This window comes from Solanum verrucosum, unplaced genomic scaffold (genome assembly GCF_900185275.1).
Source record: "Solanum verrucosum unplaced genomic scaffold, falcon-dt-bn FXZP01000252.1, whole genome shotgun sequence".
NCBI lineage: Eukaryota > Viridiplantae > Streptophyta > Magnoliopsida > Solanales > Solanaceae > Solanum > Solanum verrucosum.
Genome location: NW_026019988.1, coordinates 6,186,017 through 6,211,601, shown reverse-complemented (window position 1 = coordinate 6,211,601; position 25,585 = coordinate 6,186,017). Strand labels below are relative to the sequence as shown.

Below are 25,585 nucleotides of genomic sequence, written 5' to 3'. Positions count from 1 at the left end.
AATATCCTTACCAAAGATCTTGCATCGTCGTTTAGTGAATATTAATCATTATCATTATTGTAGTGGTTAGACTAAACTTAAATGAGAGTTCTTTTGTTGTTGTTTTATTTAGCTATTTGATATTTGAAAATTTCTTACCTGATTTAATTTTAACTCGCGTCAAATGAGCCCATTAAGGAAATAAAAGTGTTCTCTATGAAAATGTTTTTTATTCTCAGGATTGTGGCGTACACAAAAGATTTCAAGAAGTGATGTAATTTTTTTTAATATTCAACTTTTTTTTATATCATTTATGGTGAAGTATATTCATTTTTGTTTAGGATCAAACTTGAGACTTTTCTAATTAAAAGTGAATGGAGTGACTAATCATTCCTCCTCAATAGGGTCTGAGCTAGACCATTAGCTATGACTTTGGACAACGCAGTTTGCTTGGATTTTATATTTGTATTAATGATAAATATGAAGTTGTGAATTCAGTAAGTAAAACGAGCTATAAATCTCTCGTGATAAACATAAAATTTACAAATTTCAAATTTTGGACGCTGTTTCAATCCCTCCATCTCTAAATGATAGAAGTCATGAATTAATCTAATTACTTGATGACAATCAAGAAAGTTGATTTGTTTATTTTCTTTTTGGGAAAAGTGTATTAACCTAATGTGGAATATAGACACTCGTGTGCTTAATTTAAATTTAAATAATTGCATGGTAATCATAGAATATTATCTTTTAAGCTGTATAAACAGCGCATAACACGGAGACATTAGCCGCCCTTAAATAAAAGATTAATTAATCAATTAAATTAAAACAAGACAATTCATAAAGTTTAATAAAATATTATTATTAAACAATTTTTAAATTATGTTTGTGAAGAAACAATCATAGCATTTGTTATGCTGTATAACAAATTGAAAATGATTGGAGAAAAAGTTATGTAGGGTATTATTCTTTGTTTTAATTAAGTTAATCAATTAAATTGCTATATCAACATTTATAATTTTTGTTTCTTTGTTCCTTTTAAACAATAATTGTACTTAGTTGGTTTTATTAATTTTTGTTTCTTTTATGTCGGTCAATTAAATCATTGAGAAGAAAAAAAAAGAATTAAATCATTAAGACTTGAAGTGCAGCCTAATTAGGGTGCGTTGCTACGAACCAAAAATGTTTTTCGTGAAAAATATTTTTTTTCTTAAAAAAAGAATAAGTTGATTTCTTATTTATTTATTTGTATTTGATATATGCGTAAAGAATTATCGTAAAAATATTTAAATATAATCTAAACAAATAATAAGGAATGTGGACATGGAGATGAAGATGTAAATCTGTTTCAGGGCTACAAATCGAGTGAAGATAATTAATATCATTTGTAGAATGTATTTTTCCTACTTCCCATCAGGAATTTTTTTTTTTTTTTTTTTTTAAGGAACTTATTTTCTTAACCAACCGAACATGAAAAAATCAAAACGCGACCTCATTCTCTTCTTCCTATTTTTTGCCAAAAGAAAATACTTATTGAAATACTTCTAATAGTGCCTAATTGTTATAGAGAAAACAATTATTTTAGAATCGTAATTAAAAAATAATTTGTTTTTTGAAAGTCTATAACAATGAATTTGACTCGTTATAAGGGTCAGGACTGGTCAGCCAATGAAAATTTATTTAACATGAATTCGACATATAGCTAAGTCAACAATTATTAATATAAGAGTTTTTATAAAATTAATATAGTGTTTTGATTAAATTTAACTAAAGTATATATACGTTGCACGTTTTGCATGATTGTATTAATTATGCTCATGTTTTTGGATTTGATGCATTTTTTTTGCTCTTTAGATCTATGGACATAGACTTACTGGTAATTTAATATTTAAATTAATGGAAGTAACATATGATGATTGTAGAAATATCTTTGAGTGCATTTGGTGAAAAAATTAAAATCGACAAAATAATGTTCTTTTTTCTTCTAAATGAATATCTTTCGATTGATAAAAATATAACAATCTTTGTTAGTATGATTAGAGCTTGTGATTTCTTGGATTTTGTTAAATCAATTAAGAGTTGGACTTAAATTTCACAAGTAATATATACTTTTTATTTATAGTTGTGTAATTTTTGTTTTACTTTTCTTCACTTTCTCCATGTCTTGTTTATTAAACGATTTTTGTGGAGTTGAATTATGTAGATATTTTTTTTTGTGCTAGCTTTAGACTTTTCAATTTGTGGTGCAATTTTATCTATCGTTTATTTTTATGGATTGAGACCACACATCTTTATTTACACATTTTGCCAAATTCAAAGTACTAATATCATTAGAAGAAAATAATGGCTCTAATATGAAAGCAAAATATTTTCCATCTAAATCCGAAAATCCACTAACTTAAGTTAATTTAAACAAAATATATAACAAACCTATTTACATTTGAGTTATTTCCATCATTTTAGTTGCTTTGATAATGTATTATAATATTTTTATTCTAAATTCCCCTAATATCACTCCAATATATGTAACCTAAAGACACAAAATGTTGTTATAACAAAGTATTATTTCATTTTTAATCAATAAGTCAAGTTTGAGCTGCCTACAAAATAAACTTATTTTGATTGGGAGTGCTTCATTTTTTTTAAAAAAACTCTTCTATATATAATTATAACAATAGCATTTTAAGTGTAATTCCATATGTGATATCTGAAAATATCTTTATGGGTCAAAAAGGTTTTGATATACCATCGACTAAAAAGAAAAGTAATCCAATTAAAATTTAAAAGAATAATAGAAAGACTTAAACAACATTTGAAATGAATATCAGACAAAAAATGAGATTTTTTTCCTAGAAAACATCTTTGTTCTTCTTACATATTAATGGCATAAATATAATTATGGCATCATACTTTAACACTATTTTTATCTAGTCGAGATATTTTTAATAGATCCTTGGCTTAAAGAAAATGTAATCGAAATAAGATTAACAAAAAAAAATAACAATATAAAAAAGTATTTTAAAAAAAGAATCAACATAATTTTGTAACAAGTATACCAAACACTAGATGAAACTATTTTATTATTATGGTTTTTTTTTAAAAAAAATAAACGTATTTTTTTCTCATTATTATGACATAAGAAATATAATTATGACGTCATTAACCATTAATTGTTACCACACGTGCTGTACGTCTACTTTCCTTGTTTTTACATGTAACCGACTAACCGTATATAAGCTATGTGTACGTGTGAACCTTATAGTGGCAAATTACGTAATTTTCATGATTTTTTGTGTCTAATTTGGGAAATTTGTATTACATGAGTCACCTCTGAGTACTGCACACTGTCTACTGAGTGCATTTAAACAATTTCAGCAAAGACTGCTCCACGTGCTTTCTTAGGCGCGTGGGTTCACGACTTACCTATGGCTATTGAGTGGTAAATTGAGAGACAAAAATGACCAAAATACCCCTTGATGTATATGAATTTTGGTTTCATTTGATTGTGTCGTTTGATATGTGTGATAAGGATAATAATAATAATAAGGGAAATGATAACGGATAAATATTTCTTTATTTTTAATTAGAAGTTTCAAGATTAAGTTTCCTTGAAATATGGAATCGTCTTTGTTAGAAAGCGTTTTACCTTTCAATGTGAGATTTTTTTGGTGTGAATTCGAATTGAGTCGCGTCTCAATGATGGGTAATGAACATTGGATGAAAATTCTTTTTTTTTCTATTTTAAAAAAAAATGATAATTTAGAAATAAAATTTGAGATTACCTTTATATCATGTTTAATTTGATATATTAGCTAATTCTAAAATTATTTTAGCTACTATTTGTATAAAAATTGTGGGATTACTATTTCATATTTAAGTGAGATAAAGATTATATCGGGTGTCTTATTTTTATATATATATATATATATATATATATATTATAGAAGATTGGGATAACAATAAGAATTGAGGCCTTAAGTGATTTAATGAAGTGCAAATATTGTTAATTTTAAATATTTGTTTTACTATAAAATTTAGTCATAAGTTTAAAGGTTGATCTTCAAATATTTTTTGAATGCTCTATTTCTCTTTTCTAATCATGATATCTCAATTTCAGATAACCATTCAAACGTGTTTCAACCATGCTGAGTGGGAAGAGGATCGCCCAAGGTCACCATTCTCAACTCTCAAGTTCATCTCAGTTTCAAATAAAATACATATACAAATATCATTAAAATTTCAAAAATTACAACTTTGAAGCTCAATTTTTTTAAAAAAAAATTAACTTCAAAATTTATGAGAGAAAGGGGAGTTAAGTTTCGACATGGAATACAATTGCAGATGAAACATTTATTTATTCTCTAAAAAGATAAAACTCAAATAACTAAAAATAGAGGCTTATTAATTACATTAGGCTCCCATTAAAAATGTCTTTTTTCGGTTATTTATTTTAAGAAAACGATCGAATGACTTTGTAATTGCATTGTCTCTAAATTGGGGAACAGATAATACAATTGGAGTAACAATAATATAATACTTTAAATCTTCTTTCACTCTTTATAGGGAAATTGCTTTATTTAACATTGCAAGTTGGGACCAAAAATAAATAAATTGAGTTCTCTGACATTTGGGCTCCAAAACAATTAATAAATTTTTATATCATATCCATGAATCCACTATATTTTTTATTCTTATTTCGAAAGAAAAATGATTTCTTATGGTTAAGAAGTCTACATCGAAAACGGATAGGAAGTTGATCTCCTTATAAAGATTTGGACAATTTTCTCTTTATAAGTTAGCTTTTATGATTGAATTAGATCTGAGATCTATCTTTACATGATATTAAAATCAAGCATATCCCACTTCTTTATTTCATCGAAGTTGCGCCCCATATTATATTATTGATGTTCTAGTTAACGAGGTCTAGGCGCGCGGGGGAGTGTTAAGAAATATCACATCAGATCAAAAGGGATGGGAAGTTAGTTTTCTTATATAGACTTGGACAATTCTCCCTTCATAAGCTAACTTTTGGAGTTAAAGTTAGACCCAAGATCCATCTTTACATTTATATTTGTGATAGATTTAAAGAATGAGTTAATTCGTTGTATGACAATTTAAGTATTATAAAGATTTCACTAAGGTTATTTTTTGAATTTTTCTTTCAATATAATTATTCAAATCTTAAGAAAATCGGACTGAAATCATTTTTGAATTTTCTTTCCTATTAGGTCACTTAACTATAATATTATGTCTTACATAAATCTCATTCTCTTACGAGATTTCTTAATTGACATGTCATGTAGCCTTTATTCTACTTGACATGACGAGAGGGAGTTGTTCGGATGGTAAGCACCCCTCACTTCCAACCTGAAGGTTGCGAGTTTGAGTCATGAAGAAAGCAAAAGGAGTGGGAGCTCCTAGGGAGGGTTTAAAATAAATAAATTATTCTACTTGACATAAAAAATAAAAAATTATTATGACATGGCATGTCAATTAATAAATCTAGCTAGGGAAAGAGATTTTATAAAACATAAAACTATAGTTGAATAATCTTATAGGAAAGAAAGATTTAAAAAGTAATGTTCATAGAATCTTCTCAATACTTGATGAATAATTATATGGTGAAGAAATTAAAAATGACTAGAATGGAAACTTCTCAATTATTGAAGGACTATAAAGGAAATTAATTTGATTTTATAATATTACTTTTAAAATATACTTTTGAGTAATTTTGGACTTCTATTGGTTAAAATTATATTTAAAAAAAAAACTATTTTGAAACCTACTTTCATACGTAAGGGAGTGTTGTTATTTTCTCGTGTCTTTTTCATGCATATTATTATCTAATAGTTAATTAATTAATATCCACTAAAGTGTTTTGGAGTTATCCAATTTATGAACTACAAAATTCAATTCGATATAAATGAATTAGTAGGCATTTGGTCATATATTTTAAATATTTTTAATTATAATTAGGCACATAGAGGTACAAGGAATCGAATTCTTAAAAATTAATTATTGGTGTATTATGACTTAATATCCATAATAATAGTTCCCTTTTAACGAGCCTTATCCATTTGAAATTTTGATGTTGACAATCTAACAACCATGACAAATTTCTTCATCCAATATCAAATGTTGTTATAAACCAATCCTATGGACTATGTTAAATAGGCTTAAATTATTTTAGCACTTTGGATATGTTCGTAGTGTTACAAGTTATAACCAATCATATATTTGATGAGCTACTATTATTTTAGCACTTTGGATGTGTTTGGTACGATTTTTTTTTTTATTTTTAAATGTGAGTTTTTGACCTATTTTGTTTTATCTTTTAAAATAACATAATATATTCAGTGAAATCTCATTAAGTGGAGTTTGGGGAGGATAGAGTGTACGCATACCTTATTATTACCTCGTGGACGCCGTAGAAAGATGTTTCCGAAAGATCCTCGACTCATTAAACCCAACTAATATAAGAAGAAAACAATGATGAAAGCGTAACAATTAATAAAAAAGTAGTGTAGTGTCTATAAGAAAAAAAATAACAACAACAAATTAGTGTGATACTCGAGATACAATAAACAACATATAATAAGAGCTACAACAAAGGTACGACTAGTACTACAACATGCACTAACAAGCCTAAGCAAGACAACACTCTATTTCTACTAACCTTCTGCTCTAATACATGACTTCAACTTCTTCCTATTTGAGTCAATATTTCGGTAATATGAAGTAATGTCATGTCCTGTCTAATCACCTCTCCCCAATACTTTTTCGGCTTACCTCTACTCCTCTGCATACCCCTTACAACTAGTCTCTCAAATCTCCTAACTGAAGCATTGACGCACCTCCTCTACACACATGCTCAAACCATCTTATCTTTATGTAAGCAAAAAAAGTGTTGGAGTTCAATCCTCTTCAAAGCATAATATCAAGAAATGTTTGCTGAAAGCTTGAACCGTGCAAATTTGAGATACTTGAAATTAGAATTTATTCGATAACGTAATATAAAATTTTATTAATCATTATATATTTAATGAATGAAAAGTCTGCTTTAAAATAATCTACTACATATATATTTCAAAGTCTCTTTCTTTTTTGTTCATGTTTTCTATTCCCATCAAGTTAAATAATTTAATCTTAACATTAAGTTGATATAATAATACATATTACTTGTGAAAATAAAGAGTCCGCGTTAAAATCGTCCGCCCTATCTTTCTTTTTCCTTTTTTTGGTTTTCCACCCAAGTGTCTGGAGTCCATATTGGAGCTCGGACTAAATCCGAATCGCGTTTTGCAGGGTCCATTCTGTGGTGGCGTTCCCAACAAAATTTTCTCCATATCCAGGATTCGAACCCGAGACTTCTGATTAAGGGTGAAACATTCCCACCAGTGCACCACAACCCATGTTGGTTCTTTTTCCTCTTTGTGATATTGAAGTGTTCAAAGCTTATTTACTTTTGGTAAAACATTAACCACCATGTTGGAACACATGCAACATTTTATTGACCATTTTGGTTATAATTTATTTTATTTTTATATAAAATAAGTAGACTAGTCAAGTCATGTAAAACTCAAGCCTCAACAAACCCAATTATTGATAAAAAAAAAAATGTACATAACTTTGTGGGCCATACTTTTAAACAAATTGTGGGACCCACCAATGACCTAACAACAATAATAATTAAATAGTGAAATGTAGGGGGCCAATTTTTTTAACTTTAAATAAAAATAGGAAAAATATGTATAAAAATTTGGCTTCAAATTAAATTTCTCTCTATGGAGACTTTTTGGTCCTCAGTACGGATTAATATGACCCACTCTGACAACCTTTAAAGCTTAAATTCTCCCTATTTTTCCTAAAAGATACACTATGATAAAATGGGGAATTTTATATACCTAAGTTTCTTTCTCCTTTTTCAAAACAATTAACAATATTTTTCTTTCTAAACGTAGTCAATACGTTTGAATTCACGTGAATACAAAATCTAATTTTAATTGATATGGTATGAATACAAATTGTTTGTATTATATGTATGTGTATTTGTGATTAATATATATATATATATATATATAACAAAGTAACTGTATTATGAAATTGTCTAGATAAATCAAATTAACACTCAGCTAATCGAGTGATTGGGAGGGAAGAGGAACGGGGTAATAGGTTGTCTAATTAGTTGGAGTGTAAACTCGAACTTGTTCGAACAACTTGATGGTACATTTGATATCTTTTCTCTTAAATATATGTAAAATCAATTATAAGTGTATTTATGACTAACTTAATTTAATATATGTGTTTTCATACTGTATATGTACAACATTGATTAATTTTATGTGAGACTGGCTAACAACTAACTATATGTGAAAGATATATTAAATATATGTAATGTAAAGTATATGTTGTATGCATGAGAAATTCAACGTCTAAAATATATGTCATATATATGTCAAGTATTTATTCTTACATGGACAGTCATACACATACAAGTATACAACATACAATTTCCATGAATATTATCATACATAAGAGAAGAATTTGAATATGTCATAGAGAGAATTCTAGTAGAAATAAGAAAGAAAGCCACAACTTTGTGAACAATTGATATTCCAAAAAAATTCGAAAGCATTGTGAATTTTAGGAAAGTTTTTTTTTTCCTTTTTTGTAGAATCCTTCAAAAATGTTGATTTCCAAAAAAAATAAAATAAGCATTGATTTTTCAGCAGTCATCTGAAATTCTGATAATGGTGGACAAGTGAGGTTGATAACTTGATATAGATAGTAGCAACTAAAATTTTAAATACACATATACATGTATAAGTGAACATATGTTATATAATTTCACTATATTTTATAATTATTTAAAATATCACTATAAAGAATATTAAAGGAAGTGGAATACACTACATTTAAAATTAAGAATAACTTGTACAAATAAAATTTAGCAAAAATACATTAAACTTAATCTTAGTTACTATATAAACCTTCAATTTTAAGTATGCACATCTAAACACTTTAACTCATCTCTACTATGTCAGTTTTAACACTCTCTAACTTATAAATACTCCTCCAAAATTCATGCGCCAGGTATTCATGAGACACAATAAAAATGAATTGAAATATTTAATTGTACAACTCAATTTTTTTTCATACACTAAGTTCAAACTCAAAATCTCTGATTAAGGATAAAAACCACGTAACATACTATCCAAAGAAAGTGTGAAAATTGAAAGAGATAGTGAAAATTTTGTGTGAATGTGAAGAGAGAGGAGTGAGCGCGTGAAAGAGGGTAGTGGGTACTGTACTGGATTGCTAGCAGGGATGAGCTGTGAATATATGTAAGAGAGAAGTACTAATGTCCCACCACCCATGTGCCCTTCTTCCTGTCTCCACCAGTTCCTGCTTCTCAATCATTAGTCCTCTTCTCCCCCCTACCCACCTCTTAATTCTACCTAGCTTCCTCCATTGTTGTATCTCTACTATTTTTACATACTACCTGTTTTTTACTTTGTTGGGATTTTGCTCATTCTCTCGCTACTTACAAGAGTGGTGAATCTTGATTTGTTAAGTATTTTTACATATTTGTTGTTTGGGGCTCTGTTTTTTCTCCCATAAATCTCACATCAAAGAGCTTTTTCTATTACTTGAAACTTCAACTGAAGCTGCTTTCTTGATTTGTCAAAGTTTTTTTTTTACATATTTGTTGTTTTTTCTTTGTTTGGGGTTTTGCTTAATTCAGCTCTGTTTCCCCCCCCATAAATTCCAAATTAAAGAGCTTGGTGAATTTGTTGTTTTTTCTTTGTTGGGGTTTGCTCAATTCAGCTCTTTTTGCTCATAAATTCCACATTTGTACTCCACCACTACTCTATTTGGACTTTGATTTTCAAATATTTGTTTCCTTTTCATTGTTGGGTTTTGTTCAATTGAGCTCTGTTTGTCTATAAATCCCAGCAATCTTCCACTTCCACTATTTTTACTGGTGTTTTGTGCTTCTAATGTCGACGTCTGCAGAAGGAAATGGAGCTATAATTGATCCTCAGAGGCAACAACAACAACAACAGCCTTCTGGGGTTGGTACAAATGGTGCTTTAACAGTGAAAAAACCGCCGGTAAAAGACCGGCATAGCAAGGTTGATGGTAGAGGAAGACGTATAAGGATGCCAATTGTATGTGCTGCAAGAGTTTTTCAGCTTACTCGTGAATTGGGTCACAAATCCGATGGACAAACTATCGAATGGCTGCTTCGTCAAGCTGAGCCTTCAATTATAGCTGCTACTGGTACTGGTACTATTCCTGCTAGTTTCTCTACTGTATCTGTATCGGTACGGAACTCAACTGCATCTCTTGTTTCATCACTCTCGGCTCCACTTGATCAGAAATCATCACATATGATTTCACCGGCGCCGTTTATCCTCGGGAAACGCCTCCGGTCAGATGACGAAAACCTTGAAAATGGGAATAAGGATGATGTGGCTGTAGCTGCCGGAGCTGCTACTGCTGTGGGTCCCACAGCTGGGTTTTGGGCTGTTCCAGCTAGGCCTGATTTTGGTCAAATTTGGAGCTTTGCGGCGGGGCCTCCACCAGAAATGATGGTGCCGACATCCGCTGCGGCCGCGGCGGCGTTAAGTTCGCAGAGTTCTAGATTCTTTCAGCAGCAGATGGGAGAGGCTTCAGCTGCTAGAGTTGGAAATTACTTACCAATGACTCAAGGGCATCTCAATTTGCTAGCTTCTCTATCAGGTCCTCCACAGCCTTCTTCCGGGAGAAGAGACGACGACGGACGCTGAAGATATGAATATTATTATTGTTATTGATATTGTTATTGTTGTTGTTGTTAATATATCGTATAAATGTGTTTTAATGTTCTTGATTGTGTTAGATGAGAAATTTGTTGCTAGGTTCTAGTGAGTGAGAAATGAACTAGGGGTTTGTTCAATTTCATGAATTATTGCTAGGATTAGGTTTGTTTGCTTTATCTCATTTGTCAAGAGTTTACGTTCACCGAGTTTTGGTGTTGTAAGCTGTGTGACGATAACACGAAACACAAGCATCAGGGGAAGTTGTTGCTTGTGATGAATTTGGTGGGGTTTGTTCTGTTGTTTGCAGACCTCATAATAAGCTGCTTTGATCACTTTGTAACAAGAGATAATAGGGGATCAGTGTGGACTATGAAAACCTGTAGTTCCACATGAATGTTTTGTAAGGAAACCGTGGAGGTTTCCGTTGAATTTAATTCTGTAATTTGTTGAAACTATATCAGTTGTGAGCTTAAACTTTCCTACTCAAAAGAGTGCTATGGACTTTAATTTATTACTGAACTTACATTGTGTTATCTTGAATGGGTGCTATAATTAGATGTTTTCGACATCTCAGTGATTGAGTTGCCACCATACTGGATAATATGAAAGATTTATTTATTGCATTACTGGATTCACCTGTCGACTGATCAACTAATGCATGGGACGGTTTGAAGTTGAATCATGTGAAATGCTGTGGAGCCGAACGTATAAGGAGGATAGAACTCTAAATCTCTATACTCAATCTTTCTTAGATTGGTTATGGATCAGATAATTTTGCTGCAGCTTGATGTCTATTCTATGTATAAGTGTGATGTGTACCAGAGATTCAAAATGGAACAGCTCAAGTTTCAACAGAAAGAGTATCTGATGATTATTTACGTTATGATCTTCATGCTATATAAGTTCCTCAGTAGTACTCAGAAGATTAAACTGTAGTTGTTAAAAATGTTATAGTATATCATACATTTATGGATGACATGATGCCGTATTCTATCATGTGCTGCTTCAACTTGGAGGAGGAAGGAATTAACACTGCAGCATCTGGGAGGATTCTGCTCTGCAGCATCTGAGATTAACGATACCTTTCAGCTTTAATTTTGCATCAGATTAGGTAAGATGTGGTTAAATTCTTTGAGCTTTACTTGTGATTCTTTTATAATCTCCTAAGTTTAGAATATAAGGCATATAGACACCTTGTCAGTTATCTGGTCTTAGAAAGCAAGAAACAAAACGATTTTGTGACATCTTCTTAGTCTTATTTCAAGCTGACAACGAGCTAGGAACGTCTTGCTAGCTATCCTGTTTGGAAAGCAAGAAGGTTTATGTATGTCTTGGAGATTTGCAGCCCCCCTCAAATGTTTCAATGTAGATTGGTTCTCTAATATGGGGTAGTGTCTTGCTTTGTTACCTGGATTTATCTTTACAAACAAAGATACAATTACTAAAAAGAGCGACTCTACTGGTTTTTTTTGAACTTCACTTATTTCTTGAGTTGCTGAAGTTTTTTTAGATTTAAACTAAAATTTCCTGTGTTTATACTATTTTTTTATGAGCCGTTCAGCAAATATGTTCTCCAGAGCTGGCTGATTTTCTTTCTGCATTAATTTCATCTATAGTAACCATCCAGAGTAGCAAGTGGTGCAAGACTACAAACTTTGTTGAATCTGAAGTCCTAATGCTTTGGTTGATTTTCTATTTGCTTCCCACTTTATGACACAATTGATATACACTGGAAGGTAATGTTATTGTTTTCAGCATGCCTATTTATCATATTAGTCGTCTTCTCTCGTGTTATTCTTGCTGTATCTGTTTCTGTTCATATTCCTAAGAAAATATCTGTTTCAATCAGGGGAATCCGGAATAGACAATACACATGTCATTTCTGCATTATTAGACAGATATTTTGGCTGATATTGGGTGGCAACCACTCTATGAACCTGCTTGTTTAATGATCTCATTAGATTTTGGGATAAGTTGAGTTTAAGATGCGAACCATGGGTGCCAACTACTTGAAGATGTCTATGTTCTCAATGTGTTACTCTTGCCTCTATTGCTCAGACTCTTCAAAAATGTTGATGGGTGCGTGCTAAATCCTAAAAAAAGTAATGAACTTTTGTAGGATCTGACACCAATGCAACAATATTTTTTGTGAGTCTGAGCAAAACATAGACTCTTGCTAATATGGTGTTCCCTAGCGATTATCACATATGGAATTTCAGTTCAGTTGTGAAATGAACACATAATTTGTAGTCTAATTTAGCGGAACAATTTTCTCTTTCCAGGAGAATAAGATTGTATATACTATCAGTATCGATCATAGTTGAGCCTTGGTTGCCTTGATTATGTCTATTTGTCTCATAAATAGTTACTTTTTTGAAGGAGAGATTTCCAGGGAACAACATAAAGCATACTCAAGAACTAACAACTTCTTGAGAACAGTTTTATTAAGAAACAATGGAGCTTTTATTTCTCAACTTTCTGTATTATTTTAAACACTTGATGTTTTACTTGAATGCTTACTCGTTATTCATTTCTCCTCAGAAGGGAGCCTTGGAGCAATAGTTAAGTTTTGCGTAAGTTCTTAGTCATTGTTTGAGCTATGGTGGAATCAACCACTGATGCTTGCTTCAGGTGCGGCCCTTCCACGTACCCTGCATGCACCGGCTTCCTTTCTTATTCAATTCTGCCTCACTACAATAGTTCATTGGTTTCTTAGAACATAATTTTTTCCTCAGCCACAGAGGAGGAATTATCTGAGGAATATGTATATATCCCTTTCTTAGGGATAATTACGACGCCTAAACACTTCGATCAACTAGTTTATAAAATACGAACAATGTATAAGTCGTGTATACTTTACTAAATATCATATACTACTTTTACACAACATATATACTTAATAGTGTATATGTCACATTCATTTCAGTTATATTTAGTAAACTAGTGCATACATCTGCAACTTCCTTAATTTTTTTAGAAATAAACTTCAACTTTTTAGGTTCATAATAGTATGTTAAAGTACTTGCAACATTTGTAAAGATGTTACTATTACAAGCTTCTTAGGTTCACTTGATTGATTGGTATCTATATGTTTCTTCTACATGACTTCAAGTTATGTCTCCTTTGTTATCATTGTAATTATATCTGATTCTATAGAATCAGTTCTCTCTTCTTTTTTCTTCCAAAAAATGCCTTTATTTTCGCTAAAAGCTTGGTCAAACAAACAATTGTTATTATGGCCGTCTATACGATGCAAGCGACCACATTAAAAAAAGGGAAGAATATAAGGAGTCGTTTGGTTCTCATAGATGAGCGATTTCTTTATGTTATATGTCCAAGATAAAAACATCTACTATAATATAGAACCAAAAAATATAATTTTGTGATAAAAATGTAACTAAGGATACATGCCATGTATTCCTTGAGTTAGATATGAATATCATCAACAATATCGTGTCCAATGTAATCCAATAAGTAAGATTTAGAAAAGATTTTATGTACACAAATTTTACTCTTATAAAATTTTAGCTCTATCGAATGCCAATAGTAATATTTTACCCGCTAAAACATGGTCTAATAACTATCACATTCTCAGTATCAAAATAATTGTCGCTTTAGTTATTCACAATAGATAGAAATGATTTAGTAAATTATATGTTATATTTATTTATTTATTTATTTATTTATTTTGACTTTAAAATTAACCCTAAAATTTCATAAGCAATATTAGCGTACCTCCTAAGATTCCGCGTAGAAAAACAACAATTTTCAAAAGCAAATTCCAAATTCCAAAAAACCCTTTTTTTCCGATCGGAGATTCGATCAGAAAACAGAAAATAAAAATGGCAGTGAATCCCCAATTATTTGCTAATGGAATGCCAATTCCTTTCCTCAATGAATTGTTCGTCCTGTCTAGACATGGTGTTGAGTTTGAGGTCGACAAAATCCCTGGGCAAGTGTTTCTTATTGTTTGTTATCTCCGCCTAAGTAGCGGATTCAGAATTTTCATTTAGGGATTCGAAAAAAAGAGTGCTTAATATTTGAACTTGAAACCTTGATATGAAATTTGATCCCCTCAATATTCAAAATTTATTGTAATTTGTGAACCCTGCCTACCCTCTAAAGGAAAATGTTTTTAGAAACTTATTTTCTTGTGTTTCGTGTATAAGCAAAAAATAAAAATAAATGTTACTCTAAAAGTATTTATGTATAATTTATGCAAATACTATGAGAAGTGAAGGTGGCAGCAGGGGCAGAGCTAATATGGGTTCCCTTTCGATAGGTTAAAATTATTTTTGTGTATATATAGTATATGTTGAACCTGTTCGACTTTTTTGTGTGTTTACTTTTTCATATTTTGAACTCCTTAATGAAAACTTGGCTCCGATGCTGGGTGGAGGTGGGGTGAAGATGAGGTTAGTTGGAGGATGAGGACGATAAAATCGATGTAAAATGTCAATTAAGGAATTAACTTGTTTTAGAAAATATGGTTAAATGTATTTGCTTTACTTTATGAGTTCCTTTCTCCCTGTTTTCAACACATAATTCTTGCATTGCCTTCACTCTTTCTTCTTTAAAGTTTTATTAGTTCATGAGGCTCTGTGTTAATGAGACTGTTTGTTCTCAGTGTAGGAAAAACAAGAACAAGAGGGACTATCTACTTGTCGAATATTCGGATGGTCTTTGTTGCAAAGATGCCTGTGGATTTCATTGCTTTTGACATGCCCTTGGTATGTAATACTTCTATATCGTCCTCTGATTTTGCAAACACCACATGCCAACAGGGTCATCTATTGGATTCCAGCTCCGTGTTCAAGTCATTTTTTTAACCAACTCTATTCACTCGTGACTGATATAGTTTTTCTGTGGATCAGAGAAGAAAGTTGCGAAAACTCTCTTTTGTTACTCTTACTATAATATTAACAAGTTATATGGCGCTCGTTCAAAATCTGCTGTAACTAGACCAACATATGCATAATGTGCAATTCAGAATGGCGATCCAAGTATAATGATATTTCTTTTGTTGCTTCTTTTCAGGCTGAACAAAATTTTGCCTATGATATGTTTCTGAATCCTGTAGTTATGTTGTTCTCTCTTTGAAATACCCTTTTGAAAGTTGTTGTATTTTACTATGTACAATTCAGAATGGCGTGTATTAGAGATGTTCCTTTGGTCAAATACGATCCTTCTCCTATGAAACTGGACTGTTCGTTTCTAAAGCTTTGACATGTTAATTCCACGGTATCACAACATGATTTATATCTGATTTGTAATTAAGCATGACATTGCTAGATGTATCTGCTAGGAAGCATGTTATGGCATATATTGTTCCGAGTGTTTATCTGTTTAAGTCTTCGTTCAGAGAAATAATCTGGTATTAGTTGATGACTTTGCTGAGTAAGAAGTAACAAAATTGAGAAATGTAAGCTACATTTGCTTTGACAAAGTTTATTTTTTTTTCATTCTGCAGCTTTTTGTTTCTGATGAAAAATTTAATCAACCAGTATTCCACTGTAACAACATCTCTGGACTTGTAGATCCGGTAAGTTGAATTACTATTGTCGGATATAATCAATGTTGTCTAAGGTGCGGTTTAAGCACACTTGAGGGTGAAGCAAGGTGCAAAGTATGTTGAGCTTAGCTGGCGCATTAGTGCCGTCATCAAGGCTCTAGCACCTTGTCAATGACACTAAATATTAAAATTTCTCTCCTTATATTTGTTGTTCATACTTGTAATTATTAGTCTAGGACTACACATACATATTTGTTATTTTCTCCATTAGTGCTTTTCGTTGAAGCCCACACTTTATCTGCGCTAAGAACCTTAGAGACTTTTTGCGCTTTTCGCTTAAACACTGGATTATGTGCGCACCACATTAGATAACCGATTCTGGCTATGTTCAGGTTGTTCCGGATAATGAAAACAGGGCCTTGTACTCCACACATACATTCAAGATTTTGTTCAAGGATGGTGGTTGTGGGACTTTCGTGCCATTATTTTTCAATTTAATCGCCTCTGTGAGACGAGCTCAGCAACAGTCTGGGGCAGAGGCACGGGCGGATCCTCTCCAAGCTGCACAAACTCCAGTTGATGAGATGATTAGACATGCGTATGTCAACGTTGCTTTCTCCTTTTTACAACGAAAATTGTTAAAGATCCTTCTCCCCCCTCAATATGCTAACTGGTTTTGCGGAATTCTTATTGTATTTGTCAATTTTGCAGTTATGTTGATCCCAATGATCCAACGAAAATCTTCTTGCAGCAGCCTACTCCAGAGTCACAACTTAGGCGTCGTTCATACCAATCACAACCTGCTTAAAACTCAATATACTTCTTGTTCAATGTTACCTGAATTGTGAATTGTTCATTTTCTGATGTACTTTTCTCTGGTTGATTGCTTTGATTCTATATAAACATATAAACAAACTAGAAGAAAATGGGATTGCATGTGTATATGTAGTATATGCAGCTGGTATATATTTCCTTCAAGTTACAGAGGTTATAATATAGTATTTCATGGTACATTTATCTCGATATCTCATATGAAGGGAAAGAAAGGACCACACCCCTAAGGATATGATATAGACGGTCTATTCTAATGCAAGCATTAGTGATTATTTTTAGTTTTCCACGGATTGAACGCATGACTTATATCACACGGAGACAATTTGATTGTTGCTCCAAGACAACTCTTCTCAATATATAATACAGATGTACTTAAATGACCAAAAAATGCTTTAAATAAAGGAGGTAAAATGGTGCAGCATGTTTCTGAATAAACAATATGCTACAAAACTTGTCATTACAAATTAACTTTTATTCAACACAACAAAAACTTAAAAGGAAAATCTCTCCATCTAGCATACAAAAAGAAGTCTAGTGGTTAAATTTGCTTCAAAACTTTTTCAGCTGCAGCTATAGTCCTTTGAATATCCTCTGGAGTGTGTGCTAAGCTGGTAAATCCAGCCTCAAACTGTGATGGTGCAAAGTAAACACCTTCCTCCAGCATCCCCCTATAGAATCTGCCAAATTTTTCTGTATCACTCTTCTTAGCATCCGAAAAGTTATAGACGGGACCATCCGTGAAGAAGAAGCCAAACATCCCCCTTATGAACCCGCCACACATTGCATGACCGGTCTTCTTTCCAGCATCCAAGATTCCTTGTGTAAGTTCGCCTGTGATCTTGTCCAAGTGTTCGTATGTTCCCTGTCCTTGTAACCGCTTAAGCGTGTGAATTCCAGCAGTCATGGCCAATGGGTTTCCACTTAGGGTGCCAGCTTGATACATTGGTCCTGCAGGTGCTACCATCTCCATTATATCCCGTCTTCCTCCGTATGCACCTACTGGCAAGCCACCGCCAATAATCTTCCCAAGTGTCGTCAAATCTGGAGTTATTCCAAAATACTCTTGAGCTCCACCATATGCCAATCTAAATCCAGTCATAACTTCATCGAAAATAAGAAGTGCGTCATTCTCTTTGGTGATCTTGCGAATGGCAGCAAGAAATTCTAGCTTGGGTGGGATGAAGCCAGCATTTCCAACTACAGGCTCGAGAATTACAGCGGCAATTTCTCCTTTGTGCTCCTCAAAGAGGCTCTCAACAGCAGAAATGTCATTGTAAGGTGCGGTCAGAGTATCAATAGTAGCTGCCTTTGGAACTCCTGGGGAGTCGGGGAGACCGAGGGTGGCAACGCCACTGCCTGCTTTAACAAGAAATGGATCAGCATGACCATGGTAACAACCCTCGAATTTGATGATCTTAGGACGGCAAGTGAAAGCACGAGCCAGCCGTAGTACTCCCATACATGCTTCTGTACCAGAGTTGACAAATCGAACCATTTCTATGCTTGGAACAGCTGAAATAACCATCTCTGCCAGTGTATTTTCAAGGAGACATGGAGCACCGAAACTCGTTCCTTTCTTCATTGTTTCAGCCAATGCTGCTAGCACCTGCAGGGAAAGGTCATACCAAGATTATTGCCTCAAAAACAATGGAAAAAGCATTAAAAACTTTCCCTCTCGTGTTCGTACCTAAACCTTCCACGCCAACAAGGACTCTCCCCACCTACAGTACTGACACTTTCAATCAACTATGTTTCCTATTGTACAGCGTAAGACAGAGGGGCATAGAAGATTTTGAGGTGTCTTGCGCAATAGCTCTTAAAGCTGAACTCGAGAGAATCCAGTTGACCTATTGGTTCTTCTTCTTCGTCAGAAAGAAGAAGGAGAAACAAGTGGATGAAACATTTACACATTCCCACCTAGGTCTACAATGTAGACATGTTCTACTTGAGTTTTCACTTCATCCATCCAATAAGCAACACAGTTCACTCAACCTCCAACCAAATCGTTCCCAGTTAAAAAATGCTCATTAGTCAACTTTTAATAATACTGATTTATACACTTTATCACGGGAACCGTCTACAAGAAGGACATCAAATACCAATTTCTATTTAAGAAAAAGAACAAAAGAAGCACCCAAGGGTGTGGCCTAGTGGTCAATAAATGGGTTAAGAACCATGAGGTGTCAGGTTCACATCCCAGTAAAAGAAAAAAACTTAAACCATATGTTTTTCGTAGTCATAAATAGTCATCTAAGGCCAAAGTAATTCAATGGTTCTTCCATAATACAAAAAACTTTCCGAACCTGTATTGAGAGCAAAGACAATAAGAAGCTTTAAGATGGAGTTTCTGAAACATGTTACCAAATACAAAGCATGTAGATGCAGTAATAACTTATTACTAACAAGCCAGGCCAAATAAATGCACAGTGGCTAATGAAATTTCAAGCTTAACATAGAGTTGAGAGTAGAGAACTAAACCTCATCATCTGCATGACCAATTATAGCTGGTCCCCATGATCCGACATAGTCAATGTACTCGTTACCATCTATGTCCCGCATACGGGAGCCCTTCACAGAGTCAATAATGATAGGTTGTCCGCCAACTGACTTGAAAGCACGGACAGGGGAATTTACACCTCCTGGCATCAACTCCTACCAACAGTAAAACACGAGATGAAATCAATGAAAGAACTCGTAAGGACTAAGGATCAATAAAATTGATTGAATCTTTCCTCCTCCTTCGCTTTCGGGAGTATTATGCTGCAAGAGACTAATGTATAGAGATTTTGAGCACAACACAAGAAGAATAACATGAATCCAGTGTCCCTTTGTATATTGAAGGCTTACATCACATAACTGAAAAATTAGTTGAACTGTATTTTCAGGTTCAAAGTGTAAGTCCCTTTTCAAGTAAGGACAAAATGTTGTACAATTTGTTCTTCCTCAAGAGCCATTTTTCTAACCTTTTACCCCATCTAGAAAATGTGATAGGTTTTAGCATTTTCCCCTTATAGGTTCCAATCTCAGTAAGTCATATCAGAAGATACACAAGAAGCAACAGAATATATAAAGGGAAACGGAACCAACTAAAGCAAAGAAACATATTTTGCTGCAGAAATTTTGCTACAGTATCAGATTCCTCAATATATCTCCTCTTTGTAGTCAAACAACCTACGATTTTCATGAAATTTAAACAGTGATATAAATTACGCCTTTTCAGCACAACTATCATCTAAAACATACTCAAGGTTCTCATGAAGTCACAAATAGATCACAGTTAAGCTATACTAACTTATATGGGAGGACAACTAGACCGTATGTCAGATCAGATAGCACTGGTTTTACATCAATTCATGCCAAAATGGCAGGCGAACCAACTGTTAGGCTAAAATAACCCAAAGATACTTTTAACATGGTGCAATATTGTCCACTTTGGACTAAGACCAAACCCACACGGTTTTCTCCAAAAAAAGCCTCACACCATTAACAATATTACTACAAAGTCTTTCACTTTCTTTTCAGCTAAGACTTTGTTTGCACACCTAACACCAACTTTATCAAATCAACATCTCCTTCTTCTTCTCTTCACCCAACCCAAATATCTTAAAGCTAGCAATTTTAAGCTCCCACTATGCTTGGGGTGGAAGGGCTGGACCACAAGGGTGTATTGTATGCAGCCTTACCCTGCATTTCTGCAAAAGGCTGTTCCCACAGCTTGAGTCCATGACCTCCTGGTCACATGAAAACTCCCCTCCAATTTTACCAACAATATTAGCAGGAAAAATCAAATCTTGACCCAATACAGTTCAAATCAAAGAATAAACACTGAACAATATCCATAATCTTGAATCTTATCACCACCTTATCTAGAAGATGAGGTGGATCCATGATTTTAAGTTTATGGATTTTTGAACCTTACGTCTTTTTGTCTAATGAGTACTGAATAACATTTAACAAATCGAATTGTATCAAGAACACAAAGCCAAAAAAAAACTGAATTTTGATTACCTTGGCTTTGCTGAAAGCTTCTTCAGACTTCTCAAGTGTGAAAGTTTTCTTCTTTTCATCAACTGAGGCTGTCATTCTAATGGTTGCAGCCGAAGAAGAAGATGGGTTGCATCGACGGTGAGATGGAGAAAAACCCCATTTGGGTGTTTGAGTTTTGGTCAATTTTGATGGCCATGAAAGTCCTACACCATTTACAGCAGCCATTGTTACCAACTCTTCCTCTTCTCTCTCTTTGAGTATTCTTGAATTGGTGCTGCAATGGGTTTTCTTCTAAATTTTTTGTGTTTTAAAGTGGCCTTGTCTTGACTTATGATGAAGATAAGGAAACCAGATAGGGAAATCTTAAGAAAGCAACATTTTTTTAATTTTTTTTTTTGGTAAAACAAAGTGAATTTTTTTTATAGGGAAAATTACCTAATGTAGTGGTTTTAGCCCTTTTTATTGTAAAAAATATATAAATACATTTTTATAGTAGATATACAAAATATATCGTAGTTGTTGTGTAGCTCTCTCAATAGATTGTTTTACTCGTGGCTAGGGCCATCTCAACAAGATTGAGATTTAAAATCAAATTCTATAGAGAGATCTTATTTCTTTTAATTTACATGTATAAATTGACTAGCTATAACTTACTTAGTGTAATCCTATAAATGAGATCGTAAAACGTAGGATAGAGTGTATTTACTCATGTTGTAAGATCGGGATAGTCAAGTAAAGGGGTACTTTTAAAACTATCAATAGTTCGAAAATGAAGCTAATAATTTACACAAAATTTAAAAATACTTTCAATACTTCTCTCTAAGTTATATGAAATAATAAAATGTGTTTAAAAGAAAAAAATAATATATTTATTAGGAACAATGCATTTTTAATTTAAGGAACAAAAGAAATACTTTTGGACCAAACTATTAGCCATATACATTTTTGGATCAAACTCTTAGATGATTTTGATATTTTTAAATAAAACTATAAAACACATATTTTTATTCTATTTCACATAATTCCAACCTATTTTGACCTCAAATATTCAAATCAACACTAGTGAAATACTATTTCTCCATTTTTTTGCTTTGTAAGGTAACCTTCTAAATTGGGATGGTAAGAGTGAGGTAGCTGGAGATGTTGAATGTTACAGTGTCTTCAAATTCTGCCACTCTAACACAAACATTCATCACCTTTCTTGAAAAATGCAAATCAATTTCAGAGTTCAAGAAACTTCATGCTTTGTTAATAACCTGTGGCATTTCCAAAGAAACTCAATTCAATTCAAGAATCCTCTGTTTCACAGCATTATCTGATACCTCCAATATAGACTATGCTCATCGTGTTTTTCTACAAATTAAAAACCCAACAATCTTTGATTACAATGCTCTTATAAGGGGTTATTCTAACAGCAAAAACCCATGTAAATCTTTGTCTTTATTTGTTGAAATGTTGCAAAATGAGGTTTTTCCGAACTATTTTACGTACCCTTTTGTTGTTAAGTGTTTAGCTAAGTTGTCTGAGGTTAGAATTGGTAGGAGTGTTCATGGTGGGGTTATGAAAAATGGGTATGATGTGGATTTATATGTTTCGAATTCTTTGATTCATATGTATGGTTCTTGTGGTGATGTTTTGTGTGCGAGGAAGGTGTTTGATGAAATGCCTGTGAAGAATTTGGTGTCGTGGAATTCGATGTTGGATGGGTATGGGAAATGTGGGGATGTTGTTTTGATGAGGGAGGTGTTTGATTCGATGATTGAGAGGGATGTTGTGTCGTGGAGCTCTTTGATTGATGGGTATGTTAAGGATGGAGAATATGCTGAGGCGTTGGCGATGTTTGAGAAAATGAGAGTGGAAGGGCCAAAAGCGAATGAGGTGACCATGGTGAGTGTTTTGGGTGCTTGTGCTCACTTGGGTGCGCTTGAGCAAGGGAGGGTAATGCATGAGTACGTGGTTGAGAATAAGTTGCCTATGACTTTAGTGTTGAGGACGTCGCATGTTGATATGTATGCTAAGTGTGGTGCAGTAGAGGAGGCATTAGTTGTGTTTCGAGAGGCTTTAAGGCGCAAAACCGATGTCTTGATTTGGAATGCCATGATTGGAGGTTTGGCAACACATGGCCTGGTTACTGAGTCTTTGGAGTTGTACAAGGAAATGTGCGTTTTAAAGGTGAGACCAGATGAGATTACGTACTTGTGTCTTTTATGCGCTTGTGCTCATGGAGGATTAGTTAAGGAGGCTTGGTGTTTCTTTGATTCTCTTGGTAAAGATGGCATGACAGCAAAGTGTGAGCATTATGCCTGCATGATGGATGTACTAGCACGTGCAGGTCATTTAACAGAAGCCTACCGGTTTCTATGTGAAATGCCTATGGAACCGACTGCTTCCATGTTAGGTGCACTACTTAGTGGCTGCATCAACCATGGAAGGTTGGATCTTGCAGAAATAGTAGGGAAAAAGCTTATCGACTTGGAGCCATTTCATGATGGTAGATATGTTGGGTTATCAAATGTATATGCGCTTAAAAAGCGTTGGGATGAGGCAAAAGCCATGAGAGAAGCTATGGATACTCGGGGAGTGAAGAAATTGCCTGGTTTCAGTGTTGTGGAGATTTTTGGGGCTCTTCACAGATTCATAGCACATGATAAAGCACACCCTGAATCGGATCAAATCTACACGATTCTAGATTTTGTTTTGTGGCAAATGAAGCTAGGTAGAGATTGTGAAGAGCAAGAACAATTGTTATGTGATATCAATGTAGGAATTGGTAATGGAGATGATAGCAGTGCCTTGCAGATGAATGATTTTTCGCTATAAGATCAAGATCACACAGTTCGTTTTGAGCAGTATAGGGCGGAGAGCCACCTATCGGTGCTATGATACATTATTGTACTACTCAGATTGCAGTGAATCCTCCTAACCATACGTTGAGGGTGGCTTAGAGAGCCCAGTAAACTCATTACTATCTCGTAAGTGCATTTTGCTAGAAGGAACTACTATGAAGCAAAGTAAATATGTACACATTTGAAATAAGGAAGCACATTCTTGTATACCAATAATGAGTTTTGCAAAGTGATCTTACTCTTTGTTATCGTCTCCTTTTGCAGGTCGTGACTGAAATAGGCTAACACATTGAAAACCAAGATTCACAGCATACGCCAATCTTTCATTGCCATTGCAATGCATGTGTAGGCATAGCTCACTCTATACATTTGATATTGACCCCTATTGATGTATGTATCTTGATTGAATACGATTGTTGCAGTCACAGAAATTGGGGACGGAATTCCTTGAAGAAATCTCAAACTTGAAGGAAACTCCTGGTCATTTCGAAAAATGAACCTTCTCCAACTTGCAAATGTGAATGTCTCCAGATATCAATACCCTTGACTATGTATTGGTATTGGCTTGAAGTAATGTACTTGTCATTTACTATGAGACACTATCTGATGTACAATTATAATACAGAACTAAAAAGTTTACAGGGAGAACTCATTGGAGTTGATGAAGTTATATTATTGGAGTAATCAGAAATGGTAGCATTGATCTTTTGAGTAATCATTCTCCAAAAGTGTGTTACCTGTGGTCTTATCCAAATTACCAAAACACAAAACTTATACAGTTGATCGAATGACATATTTGCTCAATTTCACATACTTTAAGAGCATATTTGACCCTTTTTCACTTATTAATTATCTGGTTGGGTTATTTGGTGGTTGTCATTTAAATAAAGCACAGATTTGGACCAAATATTGGCCTTTAAGGGCATATTTGACCCTTTTCCAGAAAATGTGGCTGATGATGGTGATTGTACAGTTACGATTGGTGGTGATTGTGCAACAATGACCAAAGATGAATGTTGTTCAGTTGCGGCTAGCAACAGTGACTGATGCTAGAGGTGGGTGGTCGTAGGTGGTGATGGTGGTGAACTGTGGTGGTTGTGGGGTAGAGATCCATGGTGAAAGTGATTGCTGATGGTGGTGGTTAAACAAGATGAAGAACAAATGAAACTAATGAAGAAAGTAAACAAAATGCCAAGGAAACAGAAAATAATAATACTCTTTCCATTTCAATTGGTTAATCTTACTTTCCTTTTTAATCCATTTTAACCACAAGATTCAAAAGTCTTCTTTTTACTTTCTAAACTCCGTATCAAATTAGACAAACAAATTGAAATGGAGGGAGTATGAGAAAAGGGAAATGTAGGAAAACAGTTTTTTTAAAAGGAACACAAAAAGACTACAACCAAATGAGTTATCTTCAAAGAATTCATTGAAACTTTTCAATTCTGCCAGAGATCAAGGTAACAGTCATTAGCAAATCCAGAAATGACTCAAATGAGTAGGTACAATTACAAGGTTGAAATTTATCAAACACTATCCTTGGGAGCTGCAGGTGAGAGAGCCTTTCTTATTCCTCCAAAATAAGATATCACACATATTTGCCCATCAACACAAGAAGATCA

At 33.5% G+C, this 25,585-nt stretch overlaps 4 protein-coding genes across 4 annotated transcripts; 3 read left to right on the top strand and 1 right to left on the bottom strand.

Annotated features, from left to right (window-relative positions):
- Positions 1-9,922: 9,922 nt before the first annotated feature.
- LOC125818657 (transcription factor TCP7-like) lies at positions 9,923-11,303 on the top strand. Its single transcript, XM_049498171.1, has one exon. The coding sequence runs from the start codon at positions 9,981-9,983 to the stop codon at positions 10,770-10,772; it is 792 nt and encodes a 263-aa protein (XP_049354128.1). The 5' UTR covers positions 9,923-9,980; the 3' UTR covers positions 10,773-11,303.
- Positions 11,304-14,518: 3,215 nt separating this feature from the next.
- Positions 14,519-17,222, top strand: LOC125818664 (uncharacterized). The gene is made up of 5 exons (XM_049498177.1): positions 14,519-14,736; positions 15,412-15,514; positions 16,255-16,326; positions 16,689-16,894; positions 17,008-17,222. Exons 1-5 carry the CDS (start codon positions 14,627-14,629, stop codon positions 17,102-17,104), a joined length of 588 nt encoding a protein of 195 aa, XP_049354134.1. The 5' UTR covers positions 14,519-14,626; the 3' UTR covers positions 17,105-17,222.
- Positions 17,223-17,615: 393 nt separating this feature from the next.
- Positions 17,616-21,438, bottom strand: LOC125818648 (glutamate-1-semialdehyde 2,1-aminomutase, chloroplastic). The gene is made up of 3 exons (XM_049498161.1): positions 21,139-21,438; positions 19,609-19,782; positions 17,616-18,736 (listed from the first exon to the last, which is right to left on the bottom strand). Exons 1-3 carry the CDS (start codon positions 21,340-21,342, stop codon positions 17,669-17,671), a joined length of 1,446 nt encoding a protein of 481 aa, XP_049354118.1. The 5' UTR covers positions 21,343-21,438; the 3' UTR covers positions 17,616-17,668.
- A 767-nt stretch (positions 21,439-22,205) lies between these two features.
- On the top strand, positions 22,206-23,973 carry LOC125818647 (pentatricopeptide repeat-containing protein At5g08305). The gene has a single exon (XM_049498160.1). It carries the CDS (start codon positions 22,258-22,260, stop codon positions 23,935-23,937), a length of 1,680 nt encoding a protein of 559 aa, XP_049354117.1. The 5' UTR covers positions 22,206-22,257; the 3' UTR covers positions 23,938-23,973.
- Positions 23,974-25,585: the final 1,612 nt, after the last annotated feature.

Excerpts from the sequence above, each read along its gene's own strand:
- LOC125818647 (XM_049498160.1), top strand. The coding sequence starts at position 22,258 with ATGTTGAATGTTACAGTGTCTTCAAATTCTGCCACTCTAACACAAACA.
- LOC125818664 (XM_049498177.1), top strand. The coding sequence starts at position 14,627 with ATGGCAGTGAATCCCCAATTATTTGCTAATGGAATGCCAATTCCTTTC. Across the intron at positions 16,327-16,688 it reads TCTCTGGACTTGTAGATCCG|GTTGTTCCGGATAATGAAAA; the intron begins GTAAGTTGAATT and ends GGCTATGTTCAG. Across the intron at positions 16,895-17,007 it reads GATGAGATGATTAGACATGC|TTATGTTGATCCCAATGATC; the intron begins GTATGTCAACGT and ends TCAATTTTGCAG.
- LOC125818657 (XM_049498171.1), top strand. The coding sequence starts at position 9,981 with ATGTCGACGTCTGCAGAAGGAAATGGAGCTATAATTGATCCTCAGAGG.
- LOC125818648 (XM_049498161.1), bottom strand. The coding sequence starts at position 21,342 with ATGGCTGCTGTAAATGGTGTAGGACTTTCATGGCCATCAAAATTGACC. Across the intron at positions 19,783-21,138 it reads AAGCTTTCAGCAAAGCCAAG|GAGTTGATGCCAGGAGGTGT; the intron begins GTAATCAAAATT and ends TACTGTTGGTAG. Across the intron at positions 18,737-19,608 it reads TTGGTCATGCAGATGATGAG|GTGCTAGCAGCATTGGCTGA; the intron begins GTTTAGTTCTCT and ends CTTTCCCTGCAG.